This window comes from Pseudoliparis swirei, chromosome 16, assembly GCF_029220125.1.
Source record: "Pseudoliparis swirei isolate HS2019 ecotype Mariana Trench chromosome 16, NWPU_hadal_v1, whole genome shotgun sequence".
NCBI classification, from domain to species: domain Eukaryota; kingdom Metazoa; phylum Chordata; class Actinopteri; order Perciformes; family Liparidae; genus Pseudoliparis; species Pseudoliparis swirei.
The window spans coordinates 7,238,406-7,261,115 of NC_079403.1; the positions used below are offsets into that span (position 1 = coordinate 7,238,406).

Sequence of the window (22,710 nt, forward strand, 5' to 3'; positions counted from 1 at the left end):
GCGCAGGAAATGAATTGCATTGTGGGCCATAAAAAAAGAGTTGAGTAATGTAGGTGCTCCCAGCTCAAGGCCAGAGTGTTTATGTAACTCCAGGGCACAGGGTCACCGCTCTGACACCAGACTCAGAGATGCCTTTTGTCTTTATTTAATAGTTGGATACCTTGTGGCGCTCGACGTTTCGCGGTTTTACTCTTGTTTTCCGACTCGCATATTCTAACAATGTGTCGTTAAACTGCACATATTTTATTCAATATTTCCTGCGAACATTAAAAGGATTGTCTTCATTCACCTCATCATGTTCCCCCTCTGCTTGCACGTCCCTCCATCCATGTTGTATTTTCCTCCGTGTCTCCTTGGAGATTGTTACCATGACACACGGCTATCGTTCGAGTGGCTGAGCTCTGGTGCTGGAATGCTGTGTCGTTTTGACAGCTAAGATAGATAGATAGATAGATAAATACTTTATTAATCCCCAAGGGGAAATTAGTCGTAGCAGTAGCAGCACCAATAAACTAAACACACGAGAATAAAAAATAAATAAAATATAAAATATAAAAAACAGGGATGAAAGATATAGATGTATACAAAGTAAAATATAAAATAAATATATATATTTATATATACAACATATATGCATACACAAGCCTCAGGTGTATATAGGATCACTAAGTCAGTGAGGTGTGTGTGTGTATGCGTGTGTGTGTATAGTCTAATGCCAAGCTTCCATGGTGCCCTAGTAAGATTCAAATCTATTCACAAAAATAGCCCGAATGACATGCTATTTTCTCTAGCACGGCGTACGCGGCCCCGTGGCGGCGCAGAGTGCATGTGCTGCCTTTACAGATGGAGAATGGAGCCCAGTTGCAGAGTTTTGTGTGAATATATGTAAAGGATGGATTAGACTCGCTAAGCCAGGGAGGAGGTGTGGTACAGTAGCCTGAGGTGAAGCTTTTCTTGTCTCGCTTGTTGCTATATGATCATAACCGGGTGAATACTGCCCCCTGCTGGTGGCACGTAGTACTGCTCTTCCTGCGCAGAAAAACATTCTTTTAGCTCTAGAGTTAGGGACTCGCCAACTCTCCCTTGTCTGTTATTTTCTGTGACAATATCTAAAAGCCTGCCATTAAATGCACCACAAGAAGTAATATGTTTGGTCTATTCACTCAATTTACCTTTTTTAGAAAGCCTGATAAAATGGTGTGGAAATATCAGTAGCTCCACTCCATGACTCGGCACATGGAAGATGATCTGGTCTCTCTCGACCTCACCCGCCGAGCAGGTAATTTGAAACGATATGTCGAGGTGGGTGTAATATGTAGAGTGGCTTGTTTTATTAGCTAAAAGCTCCCAGCTTCTCCTGGGCTATCTATTATTTACGCCCCTGGAGGGCTGACACTGCATTACTTCCTTCCCTTAAGGAGCACAAAAGGCTGCTGTCATTTCCTCTGCAGACCTACGTGTCACGAAGCCCTAATGTCGGGCAGATTAGTATGAAACGTGGCCATACCATTTAATCTGCAGCAATGTGACGTTCTTCTGACGTGCTTCGTCCTGAAACGGCTGCCTGTGAACACTGGGTGGCGCTCTTACATCACCTTCACCACAAGAAACTGACATGTGGCCTTTGAGTAAGAAATGCATGTTCTTGTGATACTATTCATCCGCGGCATTTGTGCAGCAAGTGATGCTTCTACTGTAACCGTCGCCACTTATCATTTGTATTTGTACATTTGGGCAGAAGCGTTCCTGAAGCCGGCGTGTTGGTGATAAGAACGGGTGACTACAGGGAGTGGTCTCTCCCCGCCGCTCACTCCGTGGTGGCATGGCTGCGTTCATCCTCCAGATGTCACTGCTCACTTTCTGAATGAAGATTCTGGTACTCTTCAATCTGACCCTTTCAAAAAAAACTCCACCGGCCCCGCCCAAAATCCTGTTGGGGTAACACTGTGCGGGAAAATAACAAGCAAACAAAAAAAGGTTTTACGCTAAAGCTCCACTGTGTGTTTCTTACATTTTAAATTGTTTTTTAATTTGGCTCAACACCTACTTACGTGAGGCATTATGCCCCCTGAATGCTCTTCCTTAAATCTCCCTCTGTCAACAGATGGAAGGAGACTTAGGGATGCAGTGAGTCAGAAGGTCAGTCGTGTAATGATGGTTTCGGGGCTGTTTTAGCAGAAGAATGGGAGATCTTTGTTTGAAATGGGTTTAGGAGGAGGCAGCCGCCCTGAGGGAGGTGCTGCTTAGACCAACGACTGAGTCAATATGCCCCCTCCCCCCCCTGAATGATTTCTAAACGCATCCTAGGAAGGAGTCAGAGGACTCTCAAGGGCAGGGCGGGGGGTGCGGGGGCTTCCTCCTGAGACAGATGTTCAGCGGATGGAGCAGAGAATAAAAGTGGAAGATTTTGGGGTGGATTGACTGGCTTTACAGTTCTTTATGAGTCTTGAGATGTATCCGTCACAAAATATATCTCCAGCCTTTTTTGGGAATCGAGAGGCATCTTCACTCTGGATGATCACATCGGCCCCTGTGGCGTTGGAGGAAAAGTCTACTTGCCGTCTTCTTTAAAAAAAATTGTTTTTCTCCCCCACATTTATATTCATTGATCTGAAAATTAACATAAATCCGGGCTGTCGGCATCCGTCTGTGTGTGTTTTGATGGCATGAAGTGGCACTAAGAGCCTCTTTATAGAGCCCGTTTCAATGGAGCCGGCATATAAGCTGACTCTTGTGTATGTGCCTGTTCCCATGGTTTCCAACTTTCATCAGGTGCCGTCCAAAGCGAAGGGGGTTCAGCCGAGGATGAGGCGCTCCCACTTTCATCCTCCTCTGATCTGCTTCTCTGGACAAACCGCCGGTTTCATGTGTTCATTTCTGCTGATTGGGTTCATCGCTGGCTGCAGGGATTTGATGCAGGGTTTTTTTCTTAGGGGGGGGGGGGGTGTATTTGTAGCTGCCTGAGTGGTTGCAGGAGGAAGAGGAGACTGCTGTTATTGGATCGCCGTCAGTTGTATTTATTTAATCATCCTGCGAGGTTTGTTTTGCTAGAATCTGGGTGAGGGGGGCATTAGTTGATGTTTGCAACAATACGGGGCCGTGGCTACGAGGTGATCGAGTTCATCCCCATAAACAAACAAATGGCTGACGCCCCTTTTTTCCTCATCGCCACTTTTAGTCAGCTGGGTAGGATTGGCAGGTGATGGTCTGGGGTTAGGGGAAGTAGGGGGGGAGTAGTTGGGTTGGGGGGGGGGGTATGGTGGGGATCAAGGGCGGAAGAGGGGACGCATGCCACCCCCATTTTGGGAAGTGCTCCCCCTTTTTCTGCCTGTCGACTCGGGCCAGTGTCGGTGAGCTCCGGCGGTTCCATGTCTGGCCGAGTGGGCTGATGCGATGTGGCGTGTCACCGGGGAATGTAGGTCAAGTTTAAAGCTGCCTGACTCTGCTGCGGCGTGACGCCTCGCCATCCGGCCACGCGCGCGCAATAATATTAATTCGCCTTACCTACGTTAGTTTAGATTTATGGCACGGACGGGAAAAAAACCCGAGATGTGCATTTTTCTTTCTAGACATAATCTCAGACATAAACACATCCACCCTGCTGCCTCCCCGCCCGCCTCCACACCCTAGGCAAACTGTCTCAGCCGCTCCACGCCGGAGCCCACGTGACGCCTGCTGTCTGCGCCGGGTTGGGAAGGGGAGGAGGGCGTTGTTTTTCCTCCATAGTAAAGCAGCAGTGCACGTGGATCCTCATGCTGCAGCCGAGTTGTGGAATGTCAGCACTCTCCCTCTCTTACATTAGTAAGCCATCAGCCCGCGAGCAGTTTTTTTTTTTTGCAGGATGATGCCGCAGTGCTCAGCTTCAGCTGCGCCTCGCCGCGTCTTCTATGTGTGCTTATTAAAGGGCAGGCCCAGAGCGGCAGACGTAAAAAGCAGTGCCATCCAGAGGTCAGGCTGCTGCATGGGCGTGGCATTGTTTTGGTGTCTTTATCAAAATCAGTATCATCCTCTCTGCATCATCTGCAATCTGCAAATATTTGGGCTGTTGTTGATTTTTTTTTACTGGTATAAATCCAATTCAATTCAGTTCATTTGTATAGCCCAATTTCACAAATTTGTCTCAGAGTGCTTTACAATCTGTACACATAGACATCCCTGCCCCAAAACCTCACATCGGACCAGGAAAAACTCCCAAATAACACTTCAGGAGAGCAACATTTTGTTTATTTAGTTTATTTATAGCAAAGTGACATCATGTATCATCATATTCATCTGCAATTACATTTTTCTTATTTGTTCATTAATATCAATCAGCATAATTTTATTTTTCTGATCTATTTATTATCTAAAAATAATTATTTGAATTTGCTGAGCTGCACAGAAAAAAAATCCCCCCCGACTCGACTAATCCGCTGTTTTTGGTGCATTACCTCATCTGTATTGATATATGCATGTACTTTCATGCCTACTACTACTACTGTACTTGCTCCTGGCCCAGAGCTCGCTTCTCATTGGCTGCTGCAATGTTTTCAATGGCACCAATTTGGGACTCCATGGATACAGTGAGCTGTCGGGTAGATCAGCTCAGCCAATGGGGGAGCTGCGCGGGCGCCTGCTTGTCAGATTCTGTCCCTGGCCTTAGAAGCAGCTCAGTGGGGGGGTTCAAAACAACAACACGGCTGTCGTTGGGCTCTCTGTGATGCCTAGGACATGCCAACACTACTTGGTACTACTACAGCCACTGAGTGAGGGAGGGAGGGAGGAGGAGGAGGAGGAGGAGGAGGAGGGGGGGAGGAGGAGGGGAGGAGGAGGAGGAGGAGGGATTCTTCAATCTCGCTCTGATGCAGTATCTGTGTACTCAGCCAGCACTTTATCCTCTTACTTACTACGCTATCAGAAAGCAACCAGTTACTCATTCACCAACACATGAAGTCATCTTTAAAGGGAGGTTTGTTTCTAGAAATGATTCTTTGGATGTAATTTGACTGGAAGAGTAGGATGTAAAAAGTTGTAAAGTGTACAAATGTAATCGGCTCTTTTCCTGGTGCACTTGAAGATTCTGTGATGGACTTTTGAAATGCAGACACTCAAATCCCCGTCCGTAAAATGACCTCATTTTAAGCAGCACAAGGGAGCAGCGCCGGGCCGACGTTGAAGCGCTGCGAGACTCGGACTGTTAGCGGTTGAAAGGTGGCAGCAGAGGACCAGAGGAGGCCTGGCGGTGAAGGGCAGTGCCCACATCATGGGGTCAGTGACGGCTCTCGTCCCCTCTGCTTTCCAACTGTGAGTGGCCAGCGCTGGCAAAGTCAGACATTCAGGTCACATTAGTGAAGGGAAAGAAGACGAGGCTGGTCCAGGCAGGTGGGTCTTTGCAGGTGGTCACTGGGTCCAATGAGTGACTAACGGTAGTTACGGCAGCTTTCAAAGTCAATAAACATAAAGAAACAACAGACATATAGACTAATAAAAACAAAGAAGCTGGTTGCAAACTGTTGCGTATTAAATTGAGATATTGAATTGACAAGATGTATTGACATAAAGACAAAGTACTGCATTTAATGATTTTCATTGTCTATTCTTTTAGTGATTTCCTTTTCAATTCATTCATAATTTCTTTGTTTATAAAATATCCTTGACAGTTTCAGTTCAAGGGGGCATCTTTAAATGCTTTTTTCTCTCTCACAATAGTCCCAAGATATCGTCTTTACTGTCCTAGAAGAGAAAGAGAAGCAGCAAACATTAAAGTTGAAGGAGTTGAAACACAGAGAGCGGTGCGGGGGCCGCCGCCGCCGCTCAGCGGGGACGCTGTAGAGGCGACGGCAAAGTCACAGCATGACCGCCCAAGCTTGAACACGCCCGTCATCCTCTTCTTTAACCTACAACTCAATTCAGTTTATTTGTATAGCCCATTTTCACAAATTATTAATTTGTCTCAGAGTGCTTTACAATCTGTACACATAGACATCCCTGCCCCAAAACCTCACATCGGATCAGGAAAAAGTCCCAAACAACCCTTCACGGGGAAAAAAAGAGAAGAAACCTTCAGGAGAGCAACAGAGGAGGGTCCCTCTCCAGGATGGACGGGTGCAATAGATTTAATTTGTGTAGAATGATTCCTTCTGTACACATTTAAAACACAGTAACAACACAATTAATGAATATGACGTCGGCATATTCCACGATGGAGACCTCCACGATCCATCAGGCAGGTGGAGGTAGAGAGGAGGAGTGGGCGGAGTCTCAACAGGGCCATGGCATGGTTGGTAGTCATCATATTCCAGGTCCCTTGAAGGCAGCGTCTCCTGTAGGGCTTTAGCCCAGTTGTTGGGCTAATTAGACAGCCAATCGGCTTCCATCGACTGAAAGAGTAATGACATTTAGTTTAAAGTGTTGGGAGGAGCTCACTGTTCATGCAGCTGCTGTGTAGTCGTGAGTTTTTTGGTTGGTTACTCATTCTGGGTGGAAGTCCACAGGACCGCACAGTGTTGTTAAAGTGCATCCTCCCCTATCTATTGATTAGGTAATCAACATAACGTTTTGATAAGTGAGGAATTTCTTTTTTTTAAGAAGAGGCCAACACAGAGGATTCAGTCTCTCTAGTATCTGTCGGATGAAACGACTTTAAGCTTGGATATTCTTTTTTTATTAAAATTCTACCGATTTAATTGTTTCGTTTACAAATTGTGAAAAGAAAGAAATGTACATTTTAATGTCCCAGAGTGCAACATTGCAAGTCTTTATACTCCTTGTTAATATCTGATTGATTTCTGTATATATTTACAGCTTCATAATCAATGTTTTGCAGACTTTCATTTTTCTAGAATTAAATCCAATATGTAATAAAATGCTTAAGTTTATTATGACATTCTCTTCCACACTTCTGGACAAATACTGTGCTCTTTCTGCTTCTGTACTTATTTTACCAAAGCACATTAAATATTGATATGTTTCAGCTCCAATGATAAAGACCCTGCATTGCACTTCCCCGAACACGTTGCGCTTCTGCAGAGAAGAGAAGGTTATTTCAATGCACACAAGGTCGAATCCACAAACGGACATAAACAGGTCCTCTTTATGTTTCTGCATGACGACTTCCTCTCTAACAGTTTGACGGGGCGTATTCTGTTGTGTGCACTTATACTTGTATAATAGTATCTCGGTTTTCTTCCTTCTATTTCTGGGGATCTTTTCTCGTCACATCCGTTCTGGCCTCACAGGAAACTCACATGGGCTCGGGAGTTCCAAGAGGAGCGCTGGTGGGCACATCTGGGCCACCACTGGGTCCACGCAGACACCAGCGCGGCGGGAGCGAGGTGTCACGGACACGGCCACGTCTCGCCACCTGCTGCCTTCACCGCTGCATTCCTCCAGTAACCGATTCGTCTCCCCTTTCCTCTCCAGGTAGCGTAACATGGGGAACCTCCTGAAAGTTCTGACTTGCACAGATCTGGAACAAGAGCCCAATTTCTTCCTGGATTTTGAAAGTGAGTCTTTTCCAAGTAATTGCTCTCTCTCTCCTGATATTGATCACATGAATTTCTTACCATAACATTATCAACTCTTAAGTCTTTTCATCCCCCCCCCCCCACACACACACACTTATCTTTTACACTATGTTCTTCCCAGCGGCAAGAGAATCTACCGCCAGAGCTTCTGCGCTTTCCATCAACCTGCCTGTTCCATGGTGAAATGTGTGCAGAATATCAATCGGGGCAGAGTTGCAGCAGAGCCCCCTCCTCAAATATAAAGCAGTGCAGTTCAGCTGCTGCATAGCCTAAGGCCCCTCAACGTGGCTTGATCCGGCACTCAAGTGTTCTCACACTTGGCAAACCTAGACTCAGTCATACCTTTTGAGAAAACAATGCCTCATACAGCTCAGCCTGTTTCTAGGTGTTTTTTTATATGAAAAGAACATCACAAGTATGTATCTAACAAGTACCTTTTTTTATGCAACATTTCAATTCAGTTTATATAGCCCAATATCACAAATTACGCATTAGCAGTACCATGGCAGGAGGCGTCAGACACAGCCAGGTCCAACGGGCCGCCTGCCTGTGAGATGTGAAGTCACAAAGACTCTATATTGCAACATTTTCTCTAAATTTACCACATGTTGTTATTTACCTGACATTTCTACCTCAGGGAGGCTCACACCAAATGTATAAATGATTTCAAAATGAATATTGATGATAACGTACAATGCAAAATACCACTTTAAGTAAAAGGAATATAGTGCTGTGGGTGTGAGGTTTTAGACACTTCTTCTGCATGCCAGCAGGAGTTTACAGTCAGCACACTTGGCAAGGTGTTCTTGCTTCAGGTGGTGGGAAAGGTTCATCCTGTTCTTCATTGCCACTTCTCTCAAACCAAAATGATAAAAAAGAAAAAAACTCTGAAACTGAACCTCCTCTACACCCCGAGTTGTTGTGCAGAGAGAGTGTAACCCTTTATGGTCTTCTCTTATCTTGCTCCATTTTCTTCCCCTCAGCCAGGAAAGTGGGTGGTGTCAAAAATAAAAGGGAAGCGCTGGAAAGATTATTTCAGTGAGCTTTCATTTGCATAATTAAAAGTTGCACATTAGACGGTCTATTATATCGGAGGATTTGCGAGAATTCCTCGAGCTGCCTTTTACTGTCTTATTGAGTGAATGTGGATTTAGTCCCAGTCCCATTTGCCCTGTTGACCTTGTGGCCGTTGTCCTCTGCAGACGCCCAGCCCACAGATGCAGAGCGAGAAGTGTGGGAGCAGGTGGACGTGGTGCTGAAGGACGCCAAGGGGATCCTGGACGAGCTGCAGGCGTACAAAGGAGCGGGGCAGGATATCAGAGAGGTACAGCGCGGACACATATCCAGAGGTGGGACAGAAAAGGCATCGCAGGGATGCTGCCTTGGGTCAGAGGGAGAAGGGTCTTCATTCACAGGGTTCGTACGGTCATGGAAAACCTGGAAAAGTCATGGAATTTTAAAATGGTCATTTCCAGGCCTGGAAAAGTCATGGAAAAAACTTAAATCATCAACGTTTTGGAAAAGTCATGGAAATTTGTTATAATCACATGTTCATTTACGCCGAGTTTGAAATAATTAATATATTTTTTAAAGAAAGACGTACGCTCTCAATACGTAACATTTTCTAATTTTTTCATGTTTATGCCGAGATTTCAGTTTGGTCATGGAAATTTGGTTTAAAGTCATGGAAAAGTCATGGAAATCCATTGGTCAAAATGTGTACGAACCCTGATTCAAAGTTACTATTGTTATCAGTCGTGTTTTCAGTAGTTTCTTTATTGTTTGCGTCTCTGTCCTCGTGTCCATGTCACACACCGAGTCAGGTGGTCTTTCTTGGTTTAAAAAAGAAAAGTCTGCCTCTAAGCTCTGGCCTATACATGATGCTCGACACTAAAGACATTTAGCATTTAAATTAAATTTAAAGTATTGGCCTCCCCCTTTTGGTTTCACACAGATCTAGAGGGAACAATAGGCTTCAGTCAAATGTGTTATATAGTCCGCAGATTACAGCCCTCTCACATTTGTTTCCATCTCTTTTATCTGAAAGAAACTGACCTTTTTCCTTTTGAAAAGAGCACTCTCATATTATCATCAGACTCCAGATGGACGGTTAACACACAACAACAAAACAGCAGAACCAACATGTCATCTTTTTTTATTGTTATCATAACTGGCGCCTACATTACCCACAATGCAACTACAGATAATTCGGTTGGAGATTTAGATTTGTTATTCTAGTTGCGGTTAATGTAGCCTTGAACCACTCCTCGAGAGATACGAGGTCTAAGAAGCTTTCTAACTCGCCTCCCCAAGATGTTGTTCTTCTTCTAATCTTGTAGTTTTCATATTTCCTAGACTTTGTTTAGCTCCTTCTGGAGCTCCAAAAGTTTCCATACAACTTTTCCCCCCATGTGCAGTAGAAATCCCCAAGATTTGTAAACAGACTCTGAAGTGCAGTCACAACCTTTTTTTCTCATTTAAGCTTTAAACGAATCGTCTTTTTTGGTGGTGTTTTGTATTTCCAGGCGATCCAGAATCCAAGCGATGAGGCGTTACAGGAGCAGGCGTGGGCGGCTGTGGTTCCCCTGGTGGGCAGACTGAAGAAGTTCTTCCAGTTCTCCCAGAGATTAGGTGCGATTCTGTCTCTTCTGTGTCGAAAAAGGAACATTTTCTTCTGCAGAACAGTTTATAGTGGAACGAGCTCAGGTGTCCTGGGAGGAGTTGCTCAACGTTGCGTGAGACACCGCCGCTGCGAGACACAAACCTGCGATAATTGGAGCCGTCGACAATTCTCGTGCAGTTTATCATTTGGGGCACAAAGTGCCAGACTCGAAACCACGAAGGACGAAGGCGCGACATAGACACAACCTCCTCCATACGTGACCTTAATTGTTTGCATGTGCATTTGCAATATTGACTGCTGAGCTGCAAAAGTCAAGAGACATGCGACACACACACACACACACACGTAGACATACGACACCCCATCCTTATATAAACATGCTTTGAAGCCCCCCACAGTCCAGCCTTTCTCAACATGCTGCTTGCGCTGCACTGTGCACTGACCTCTGCGGGATGGGGCTATAGGTTGTTTCATTAGCATGGATAGAGGGGGGGAGGGGAGACTAGGCTTACTGCTCCCTGATCTTCTTATGACCCTGAGGCTGAGGGCGGTGGGGGATGGAGGAGCGTAGGAGGAGCCCGCCATGCCTTGACGCCCTCAACCCCCGTAATCCCAGTGGCGGTGGAGACGGTAGTCAATGGGAGCAGTGGGCGGCAGAAGCCCGGCGACGGCTGTTATGTAACAAAGTAGGCCACCTCCCAGCCTCGGCCGCCGCTCTATTTTGCTGCCTTGACTCGAGGCTTCAGGGGCCGTGATGGCGTCCGCAGCCGGCTGGCCCGGCGTCTATGCATGAAGCTGAGAGTCCTGAGCGCCACGACCAAGGATGGAGGGAAGATTATGCAATTGGCTTTGCAATTTAATTGAATTTAATTTCTCCTGCTACTTGAAATTAAAATTGGAGATGGACCAATTTACATTTTCTTGCTGAAAAAACAACCTAAAATCCAAGGTGTGATCCTCATCTTGCTTGTTTTGTCAGTCAAAACCACTTCAGTATTCATGTTACAGCACTATAAAACAAAATAGCTATAACCAAGACTCATAAACCCAAAATATATTCATGTTACAGCACTATAAAACAGAATAGCTATAACCAATACTCATAAACCCAAAATATTCACTTAATAGGAATCTAAAACAGAGAATAGCAGCAAAATGATCAAAGGCATTTTTGCTTGATATATATATACACTACCGTTCAAAAGTTTGGGGTCATCCAGACAATTTCGTGTCTTCCATGAAAACTCACTTTTATTTATCAAATGAATTGAAAATTGAATAGAAAATATAGTCAAGACATTGACAAGGTTAGAAATAATGATTAATATTTGAAGTATACATTTTGTTCTACAAACTTCAAGCTCAAAGGAAGGCCAGTTGTATAGCTTATATCACCAGCATAACTGTTTTCAGCTGTGCTAACATAATTGCACAAGGGTTTTCTAATCAGACATTAGTCTTCTAAGGCGATTAGCAAACACAATGTACCATTAGAACACTGGAGTGATAGTTGATGGAAATGGGCCTCTATACACCTCTGGAGATATTTCATTAGAAACCAGACGTTTCCACCTAGAATAGTCATTTACCACATTAATGTATTTTTGATTAATGTTATCTTTATTGAAAAAACAGTGATTTTCTTTGAAAAATAAAGACATTTCTAAGTGACCCCAAACTTTTGAACGGTAGTGTGTATATATACAAACTAATCAGTTATGTAAGGGACATTTTTCTCGCTCGATCTATTTCCTGCATGGACAACATTGTTTTAATTTTTTTTTTACTATTATTGACTGAAACGGATCTGATTCAGAATCAGTCTGGTCCGTCAAACATCGCAGACCAGACTAAAGTCGCACCGTACTCTGACCCTCCCCTCTCGGGGAGTAACGCGCCTCCATGCCCGCATTCTGCTCGCCTGCTCTGCCGTGACCTAATGAGATCAGACATCTCCCCAGTCCCGCCCCGCCCCTCGCCGACTTCCCGACATACTAGAGTGGCTCATTTTCTGAACGCCTGAAAGCAGCTCCATCTTAACGTCTGTTTTGACTGGGACGTAGAGGGGTGGGGGGTAAAAAAAAAAACTGCACTAATAAGCCTATTTTCAATCAGCCGCTCCGCTGCAAACGCCGGCCCGAGCAGATGGGAGTCGTTACTGGATGGCAAACGTGCTCAATTTACTGCGCTGCACTGCCAGCGATCTGTCCGCCTCCTAAAAGTCCCCTCGCGATTACCTTAAGTAGACCGCGGTCTGAATCTGCCCTTTTTTTTTACTCAGTTATGTTGACATGCTCATCGTCAAATGTAATCAACAAGAATTATGAAGTACACTCTAAGTAAATCCACCCAAAGCGCTGGTTTTGGGTGGATGTCGGGGCTCGTCTGCGTTATGTCGTTATCGAAGCCGCTCTTCGACGTCTAGACTGAATTCTGAACGCCGTCTGAATCTATGAATAAAAAATCCTCCCCGGGCTTTCCAGGCGTTTCTATTTTATCTTTTACCTTCTTTTTTTTCCCTTCTTGACCAGACATGTTTGTATAATAATATATATTAGGCGCGTGGATGCTGTTCGCACCATGTCACTTAATCTTTTCCCCATTTTCCTGCCGGTGCTCTTCATGCACGCTTCATTATCGCTCCGCTAAGGCATGGCCCGGGCTTTGTATTTACTTATTGGCAAAACAATGAGTGTAATCCTGCTTGAGTGAAATCTTGTGCATCCCCCACCCCTCCCCCTCCTCCTCCTCCTCCTCGCCCCCCTCTTTTCATGCCAATGAGATAATTAGTCCCACGTCTCATCTGTATCTGAGCAGGAGAGCCTCTCGGCCCCTCCCTCCCCCACTCCCCCAGACTGACACTGGGCCCTGGGCAGTTTGGACACCACCGCTGCCCCGTTATCTGTCTCCGCCTAATCAGGCTGCTTCAGCTGGCGGACGCAGAACTCTGATCACACATCTCACTGCGTTATGATCCACTTTCTGAGCCGTGCTTTGGCCTCATCCATCGGACATGAAGAGCATCTCTCTGCTGCTCCTCCTGACAGTTTCCTTCTCTGAATCAAGTGTGTGAAGACCACATTTGGGATTTTTAGGCTTTATAAATAAAACGCACTTCACATGTTTATATAGAAGCACAGCAGGCCTCGGTTTACTGCGGTCTTTAGGTTATTACACTTTGCTGGGACGACTTCTGTTCTGGCTTGAACAATTAAGACTAACTGTCCAACGCGATGATCACAATCTTGTCGGATGGCATTTTGTGCCAGATAATTATGCATTTTGGCCGCACGTTATTATCATTAGCGATTTAAACTGTTGATTATTTTCTCATTAACTGATTATCATTTAGTCCATAAAATGGCAAAAAAAAACGCCTTCACATATTATTGTTGTTTCCGTCAATTTATTTTACATTTTGTCGTTCTAGCCTTTCAGTTGTGATTATTTGCAGCTATAAATAAATGAAGTGCAGTGTTTCCTCTTTCCTTTGGGCTATGCATCTTTGCATGTACAGCCGATACTTCAGCTTTCAACTGGTTGCTTGAACAACAACGAAACTCCTCATTCGCTCACTGATGACCTGGAAGACCTGACACGCATCAACCAGGTTCAAGGCTCATCCGGGACCTCAGAGGATGATCCTCATGTATTCTCCACAAAAAGCCCGATGTTTCCCTCTGACAGCGCTGCACTTCTAACACCGACATCTCTCGCCTGTTCACAGAGGCGGCGCTGCACAGCCTGCTGGGAGCTCTGACCAGCGAGACATACGACGACCCCACTCAGCACCTGGAGCGGGAGCAGGCGCTGGCCAAGCAGTTCGCGGAGATCCTGCACTTCACGCTGCGCTTTGACGAGCTTAAAGTACGACCGTCTCTTTCTCAAGTGTCTCTATCTTCTTTCCAAACTCGCCTTTTAGATGTTCATTTGAACTCCGTGCGTTTCTCCTGTGATACAAGCCAGACCTCTGAGTCGCCAAACAAGCTGCTGATGTCCTCTAATTGATTTTCGCTCTGCAATCTCAAAGCGAGTGTGCTCGTGAGAAGCATTTAATTAGAATCCTGATACTGCTATTTATAACACGGGGGGGGGTGTGTGAGTGAAATGGCTAATAAGGCGTACAGGAGGGAAAGAGGTCTGCAGATTGTTGTCGTCCTGAGTGGAGTTCTGCATAATGTTGCAGGTTTCTTAGAAAATGCAGACGGGAGGGAATTTTAAAGAACCCAGAAATCACCAGGAATGAAGCGCGGGTGCCGGTCGAATGCCCATTGTCAAAAACATAATTGTATGAGCACTCCTCTGGTTAGACAGTGGGTGAACTGGTTCCCTCGCACCCTCGCTCTTTAGATAGGAAAAACACACCCGACAACCCCCAGGCGATTTGCGCCGACGTCCCAATTAGTGCCCACTACTCCGGCTGGCAAGATAAACACATGAAGGTAGGGGGTGCAAGGTGGCAGGCCAGGCCTATTCATCAATCTTTCACACCCGTCCACGAGCTTCTGACCTAGTTAAAGGGTCTGAGCGGCGTGCGGCCCCTCCCTAACGAAGAAGCCCGTCTCTCCTGGTGCACACACTGGACACAGACCGAGTACCGGTCCATTGTAGCGGGATTAGCCTGCTGCCAGCGCCGCTTTGAATGTGACCGGCTCACACAGGAATGAGGATAATTACCACATGACGAGCGCTCGCTGGTGGTGACGTGTGAAAGGAGCTCTCTGGTTGGCCGTCTTTTGTTTGGAGGGTCCGCGGGGAAACTAGATCACTCATATTTTTTAAAAGAAGTTAAAGTAACATTATGCAACAATTGTACCTTAAAATAACAGCTTGAAGAAAATTGTGGCGCAACAATGACTTTTAATATGGCGATTTGCGGCTCCGCTATTGCCATCGGGGGTCTGTGGGGAAATAACTCCACTATGTAGGATTCTGGAGCCGCCCGATCCGGGGCAGATGTACTTCGACCTGCTTTCTGGCAGTGATTACGCAATGTCATATAGTGCCAGTCTACGCTCGCAGCTCCAGTATAAGGGCGAAGCAAGCGAAGTCTCTTGTAATGAATTACACGTTCCAATGTAAATTATGAATATGTAGCTTTTTGGTGTTGTCAACAATATTGTATTCGATCACACGTACTCCACATTCAAACATTTAGAAAACAACGTATATAGGCTGAAAACGCGATCGGTATTTCATCTAAACTAAATGTTGTCATTCTTTTGGTTATGTTAGCATTCATCTCCGATATCACAATGAATAAAACTATGCAGTCATATTTGTGTAAAATCTTTGAATATTCTTACCTTATCGGTTGACATCATTTCTTGGTTTCTGACCGTCTGGTCATCAATACAAGTGTATGCGAGGCTGCATCTATCGTAACTGTGTATTTACGACACTGAAGTAAACGTTAAATACCTCCAAAACTGAAGGGGGCGCTAAAAGGGAAAAACTCCATTATGGGGCTTTAACTGACTCCTGTGATGTTTTTGTACATGTATTTAATGTGGTTTTTTTTACGTGAGTCTGTACGTTTAAATAATATCAGATAGCTGGCCTACCTTTGTCCTCTCCTAAATGAGACCATGAATACCTTTTGTGTCGGCTTCAGACTTGTTGACCCTCTTGTCACAAACTATAACGATGCAGCGGCAGAAACACCAAATTGTTCCTGACAGGATAAGTGGGGCTGTGGATGTATAGGGGGGGAAGGGGGGGGGGGGGTGAGCGTCAGAGGATTCAAATCCACTTCAACAAATAAAACTGGGATTTTAACCCCCAAAGCTACATTTCTGCCTTGCTGGCTGAAACGTTGCGTCACGGCCATCGAGTGTTTGATCCAGAACCGAAAGTCCCGCTGCGGGCGCCGCCTCCCGCAGACACGGAGAGAAACTCCGTCTCCCCATTAAGACCCGTTTCTGTTTTTATTTGTCTTGTTTTTATTGCAGATGACAAATCCCGCCATTCAGAATGACTTCAGCTACTACCGGAGAACCCTGAACCGAATGCGGATCAACAACGTACCGGTGAGCTCACGGCGTCCTCCTCATCGGTGTTTGTGTAACGACGGAGGCGTTACTTGTGGCGAAGAACTCACAAATTGACAGTTATCAGCCAACTCTAATCATTCGTACATCCCTGTGTAGTTGATTAATGTGCGGTGAATCATCACCACCATATGTGACGGACAGCGGTGGCGTTGACATCAGCCGTCGGCGGAGATGACTGATGAGATTTTATTAATAGAAGCATGTTCTTTTCACCGTTCAGCCTGCAGTTACGTATTCCTTTTAATGTTTCCATGGCGCTGGCCCCGATCAAATGGATAAGTGTGCGTCATGATCGTGCTCCACTCCAGACCTGATATTGATTAAAGCCCATCAGTTCTCATTATAATCCCGGCTGACGAATGGAGTCAGGAAGTGCGTCAGGGAACGTCTCGACGTGAATTCGGAGACCCGCGGGGAGTCGGAAGTGCAAACGTGTCGGGACGGCGGCGCGTGGCGCCACGGAAGTGATTCAAAACCGTCCGCGTGGCTCAAACCCCCGAGAGAGGAAACGCCTCTGGCTCCAGGTCAATGTGGAGGCTGTACAGGAGATGACACCCAAGACAATAAAAGCCCCTAAATTGAGAATGTGATTTCTCCACATGGAGGTATGTAGCGCTGATGATGCAAGATGACATCGCCCAAACGGATCAATCGGTGAGTTACGAGCGTGTCCGTATGCCTTCAGGTTTATAGCTCCGCATCTAAAAGGCAAATTAGCGACCCGTAAGTCAGAGACCTGCCAGTGTCCCCTGAGTTGATGTATTATTTGTGTTTTTAAGTGCCGTAAAACCGGAGCGGCGAACTCGATACTATTGAAGTGTTGGATGTTTCCTGTATTTATTGCTGACGATAGCCTTCAGATGAAACTCAAGGACACGCCCGCTCTCCTCCTGCGTGCTGCACTTCAGATCCACCGCTTCCTTCAGCGGCTTCGGGGACATTAGAAGAGATTCTTTTATCGGTGAGACTGGGGATGAACTGCTGTTGGTTCTGAGCGTCTGACGGGAGGCTTCAGTCTCCAAAGCCCGAGTGCGCCGTCAGGCAAATGGTTCCTGACGCGTTGTCGTCGGGAATCGTCGGCGCCGAGAGACGCTCCGCCTGCCGCCGCATGTTAGTCAGCGCTCAGACGACTGAATCATTCAGACACCCGAGATGAGAAGCATCCGTCCCCGCGGTTACGCAGTCTTTGAGCTCCTGTGTCATCATTTGTTGGAGCATGAATTGGTTTGAAATCTTGGGGAGAATATTCATATTCTGCCAGTGTTCTCATGGTGAGGGGGAAAAAAGGTCAGGAAGTGATGATCTTATTAATTTAAATATGCGGACCGATTTAGAACGGGCTGTTAAGGAGACACCTTGTTCTTTGTGACCCGCCAGGTGTCCTTTAAGTCTGAAACCAGGAGGAGCTGATGTAGTTCATGTCAGTATTTCTCAGTTTTGACTTTATTTAATTAAATTCCTTTTAATGTGCAATCTATTGGAGCTGCACGACATGAAGGAGCGGGACGCCACACAAAACATCGAACAGTTCCATATTTGTTTTTATGTTGCATGCTTCCCAAGGAGGTTTCAAATAACATTTGCTAATTATGTATTTTAATAACAGAGTCGTCATTTCACAGCACCAGCTTTTAAAAGAATGCACATGATAATATAATAATAATAATATACTCTCTAGTGGCAGCCATTCAAATGAAACAAATCTCCACTTTTGTGAATGTGGTCTGAATATTAACACGGTCTATGCCAGCTCAACACACCGACGTCATAAAAATCATGAGGCGGCACATCAGTAAACCGCTCTCATCGACCACGACGGCGTGCTGGCTTGACTTGGCGGGAGAGACGACGGTTCTCTGTAGCCAGAGCCTCGGACCGGTCTTTAAGAGGTTTGACGGATCGGAGACGCTAATCCAGCGTTTTGATTGGTCGAACAGTGGCGGTATGAACACGCACGCTGAACTGCATTTCTCTTTTTATTTCTCTTGTCACTTTCAACTTTTTGTTTCGCAAAAACATGCAATGACAAATGCCAACGGAAGAACAATATAACCCAAATGTAACGTGACGTAGGAAGTGCGTCTGCGTTGAGTTTGAGTCCAGACTTTGAGAAGCCGGGTTTCTCCACGTGAACATGCGACCTCCGTCAGACTGGTCAGGCACAAGGCCGCAACCTATCAGGATGGATGTTTTCATGGCGTCTCACCCCAAACGCAGGCGTCCTCTGTAGCTGGCCCTCACCTTTTGATCTGAGGAGATGCAACAAAGTCATTTTACTCTATTGACATTGTTTTTGTTATGTTTTTGTAGGTGGAGGGTGAGAATGAAGTCAACAACGAACTGGCCAATCGGATATCTCTGTTCTACGCAGATGCCACGCCCATGCTGAAGGCGTTAAGTGACGGCACAACAAAGTTTGTGTCAGAGGTGAGACTCCCGGAGGGAAGCGGTGAACACTTTGAACAGATATGGGGAAAGCATGTGCGTCTTTGTTCTTTCTTTTTTCACAGAACAAGAACCTGCCCATCGAGAACACGACGGACTGCTTGAGCACGATGGCGAGTGTGTGTAAAGTCATGTTGGAAACACCGTAAGTGGCTCACCGCCTCGCTCGGAGCCGCTGCCGTTCTCGTCCTTCACGTCCTCGTGTTTTTAATCCCCGCGTCGGGTCCTTCCAGGGAGTACCGCAGCCGATTCACCAGCGAGGAGACGGTGTCGTTCTGCCTCCGGGTGATGGTCGGGGTCATCATCCTGTACGACTACGTCCATCCTGTAGGAGCTTTCGCAAAGTCGTCCAAAATCGACGTGAGTGCTGTCGCGTTCAGTCCTTCACTGAAGAAAAAGTACAAATCCCACGCTGGGAAAAGTCATTCAAACCCTTCCTTAACCCTCCTGTTACCTTTAGGGTCAATTTGACCCCATTCAATGTTTAATGTCGGTGTTCTTTCGGGTCAATTTGACCCCAGGCTGTTTTTCACTGTGTCAAACATATAAGAAATATCAACTTTTTTATATATTTAAAGGGCTATTTAGGTAGTTAACAAACAAACATAAAGTACCTCACACTTAAACTTGGAAAACAATATTAATTCTAATAATTTTCTGGAGGTTTTAATTGCTGGGGTCAAATTGAGCCCAAGGGTCAAAGATGTCAGTAAATATAAAGGTAACAGGAGGGTTAAACATTGAATGGGGTCAAATTGACCCGAAGGTAACAGGAGGGTTAAGTAAGAATGAGCCAGAATGACGTGGCGGTATGTTGATTGCTATGAGCGGGAGACGTGCCTCTCAAATTAGAATAATTCTGCACTTTATACTTTACCACTTCTCAGCTTGCTCTTTAAAGCTCACAGTGTGTCTCTTCCTCCACAGATGAAAGGCTGCATCAAAGTCCTCAAAGATCAGCCCCCGAACAGCGTGGAAGGCCTTCTCAACGCTCTCAGGTCAGCTCGCGTGGAACTCGACTGGCGTTCCCCCTGTACAGCCCAGCGTGGCATTGATCGTAGCTACAGTTGCGGCTTCCGTGAACGATATCGCTGCCTCTTCGCGAGCGGCAGACGGACCTCTCGGCTCATTTCTCCCCCCCGGCGGCCGGCGGCACGGCCCCGCGACTCATTCTCCTCGCGGTCCGGGATTCAGTCGGCTGTGAGCGCCGTGTGTCGAAGCCTCTCCAGAAAGAGCGACTCCATGTGACACCTCGTCCCCTTTTACAGACTCCCCGATCCCCCCCCACGCCGCCTCGCCCTGACGCTCACAGCTGCTCCAGATGTGAGGTTGTTTCTGCAGCGGCCTCACATCTGTATCGGTCTCCCGGTCGCGTGAAGTTACTCGCATGCAGACGTTTTGCTGGGTTTCATCTCTGAGTTTTGTCGTTTTACAAGGTGGAAAGTAATTAAGTAAATGTGTTAAAGTCTGTACTTTAACACACATAACATACCCGTACATCTTTTTATGATACTTTCTACTTCTACTTCACTCCGTTTCAAACTGTTTACACCCCTACGGCGTTAGTTACCTGATAAATAAATAAACGTACGATCAAAGGCTAAAAAAGGGATTAAAAGAAGATGTATTTCTGTTGTAGGAGTCAAATTATGGAATAATGTTGAAATAGAAGTAAGAATGGTGAACTCCTTTTTGTTTTTTAAGGGAATTATTTATAAAGAAATCCTTGAGTTATAAATGTAATTAAAAACTGATTAATATGGAAGATGTATGTGGTAGTATATATAAATATATTTTGTTTTTTATCTTGTTTATTGTTGTTTTTTTATTTTATTATTTTTTTCTTTATTTTATATTAATTTTCTGATTTATTTTGATTTCAATTTAGGATAGGAATTTATAAGCATTTTTTTGCTTCTACCTATACCTTTTCAGTCTCTCTCTTTTGTATTTTTTTTATAGGATAATATTGTATTGTATTTGATTTGATTGACTGAATAAAAAATACAAACAAACAAACAAACAATAATCTATTTCGTGATAGAGCAGTGATAGACCTCGAGAGAAATAATCCCTCAGAAAGGAAACGCATCCGTCATGGCGTTCAGTATTTGTGAGCTAACGGTCAATAACCATCGAAACTAAAATGATTCATATTTTACAAAAACAATAAAAGCTTTTATTTTCTACTTCTTTTGTATATTTTTTTTACCATAAACGGATAGAAAGATGATTGCAGGTTAATATGCACGCTGATGTTATCGTGTGACGAGACGTTACGATAGAGGGCGGAAAGACGAGCGACACTTTCTGTCCTCCCCAACAACAAACTGCCGACGGCGGCGCTCTCGCTCCCCGACGTTTCCATCGCTGTCTCGACTCGAGCCGACCGCAGAGAGCGAGAAGGTCAAGGTGGTTTATCTCTCTGCGGGGGGTGTGGTCTCTGACGCGTTTGTGCGTTCTCGCCCGCAGGTACACAACGAAGCATCTGAACGACGAGTCGACCAACAAGGCCATCAAGAGCATGCTGCAGTAGCCGCCGCTCGCCTCGCGCCCCGCTGGGGGGAGACGCCACTCTCCCGACGCCACTCTCTCTGTCGGTGCACAGAATGTTTGTGTTGCTTTTCTTTCGTTGATAATGGGGAAAAAGAGCTCCGGCGCCGCCCTCGTTTTCTAACGCAAAATGCTACTGCCGTGACGAACGTCTTTTTCTGTGCCAAAAAGACGTTGCTGGGATGTAAATGTTTTCCGTGAGAGGCCATGCAGCGTTGGCAGCTGGAGGAAGCATCGAGCATCCTCTGGTGTTTTAAACGTGTTTTTCCCTCTATAAGGGACGGGAGTGCTTTGACTTGAACATTTAAAAGAGATATATATAGAGAAGTGTATATTATTTTTGTTTGATTCGTTATTTAATGTTGCATCCGTTGCATGATAAAAATGATGTCTTTATCTTCTATTTAAACAACTAATGGTTCAGTTTAATTTGTCTGCTCTATTGTGCATTCTTACATGTTTCGTTATTGAAATGGTACCTGTCAAAATGAGATTTAAGAGTTCTGGTTTTATATTTTTTATAGGTTTTAATTTGTGCATACGTCTCTTTTTTTTCATAGTTGTGTTGTATTTTTCATTTGAAAACTTTAAACTGTGATGTGTGCAAAATCACAAACAAAAAAAAGTGTGAGTCTGTACTGTAAATAGACAGTATGTTATGGCCGGAGAAATTAAAAGGAGAACTCTTGTTTTCTACAACCCTTCTTGTCGGTGTTCATGTCTTATCTCATGTCGTCTGCAAGAGGCGGAGAGGAAGTGTGTGTTCTCTGGTGAAATACAGTTTCTACCCGTCAACCGCCAGACTGGAGTGAGGGAGGAGGGGTGAGATCTCGCAGCGTGATGAAGAAAACACCACGACGCATACAGAGGCGGTTTGTTTTCAATGACCTCATGTTTCAGGAATAGTTGGAATATGTGTGTCTTCATTTGGTTCATGTATCATCTCATCGGGCCGTTAGGCTCTTTAAACGCTGTGAACCGCTAGCGACGAGCATTTAGCAGCTAAAGAGACTAAAGATTCTTCCCTCTGCAGTTTTTATGGCCAATCGCTCAACAACCGCTTATTTGTGAGTTATTGTTTTTACCCTTTTTGTTTGGATCGATGAGATTGTTGATTACTGCGCTTTAGAGGTGCTGGTAGGTGTTTGTTTCCTTTAACCTAGCGGGTTCCCCTCATTTCCATTCATGCTAAGCTAAGCTAATCGTCTGCCGCCTCTCACGGTTCATATTTATCGCACCAGCGTGAAAGCGGTATGAATATTAACACTCAGTAAGAAAGCGATGAAAATGTAGAACTGAGTCGACTTTAACAAGACCGATTAGTAGAATGAAAGATGGGTTGCTGGAGAAAACGAGACGAGTTTTGTTCTTCTCTCCATTCGCTGCTGATACATATTTCCTGGATGAGCTTCTGTATTTTATAATTTTTTTCTCTGATGGCTCGTTAAGAAACATATCGATGAATGAGGTGAATGACGAGTTGTCCTTTCCCTTTCATCAAAAAGGAAAAAAGCTTTTCTGAATCTAATCT

The 22,710-nt window shown here is 45.2% G+C and overlaps 1 protein-coding gene across 3 annotated transcripts in view; it reads left to right on the plus strand.

Moving 5' to 3' along the window:
• fam49bb (family with sequence similarity 49 member Bb) overlaps window positions 1–21,883 on the plus strand; it is a 32,987-nt gene extending 11,104 nt beyond the window's left edge. For all 3 annotated transcript variants that reach the window (XM_056433927.1, XM_056433925.1, XM_056433926.1), the window contains 10 exons: window positions 7,402–7,484; window positions 8,708–8,829; window positions 10,031–10,136; window positions 13,856–13,995; window positions 16,080–16,157; window positions 18,492–18,608; window positions 18,692–18,771; window positions 18,860–18,986; window positions 19,554–19,624; window positions 21,099–21,883. In XM_056433927.1, the coding sequence (XP_056289902.1) occupies window positions 7,412–7,484; window positions 8,708–8,829; window positions 10,031–10,136; window positions 13,856–13,995; window positions 16,080–16,157; window positions 18,492–18,608; window positions 18,692–18,771; window positions 18,860–18,986; window positions 19,554–19,624; window positions 21,099–21,162 (978 nt within the window). In that variant the 5' untranslated portion in view covers window positions 7,402–7,411 and the 3' untranslated portion in view covers window positions 21,163–21,883. The remainder of the gene's footprint in view (window positions 1–7,401; window positions 7,485–8,707; window positions 8,830–10,030; window positions 10,137–13,855; window positions 13,996–16,079; window positions 16,158–18,491; window positions 18,609–18,691; window positions 18,772–18,859; window positions 18,987–19,553; window positions 19,625–21,098) is intronic.
• Window positions 21,884–22,710: the final 827 nt, after the last annotated feature.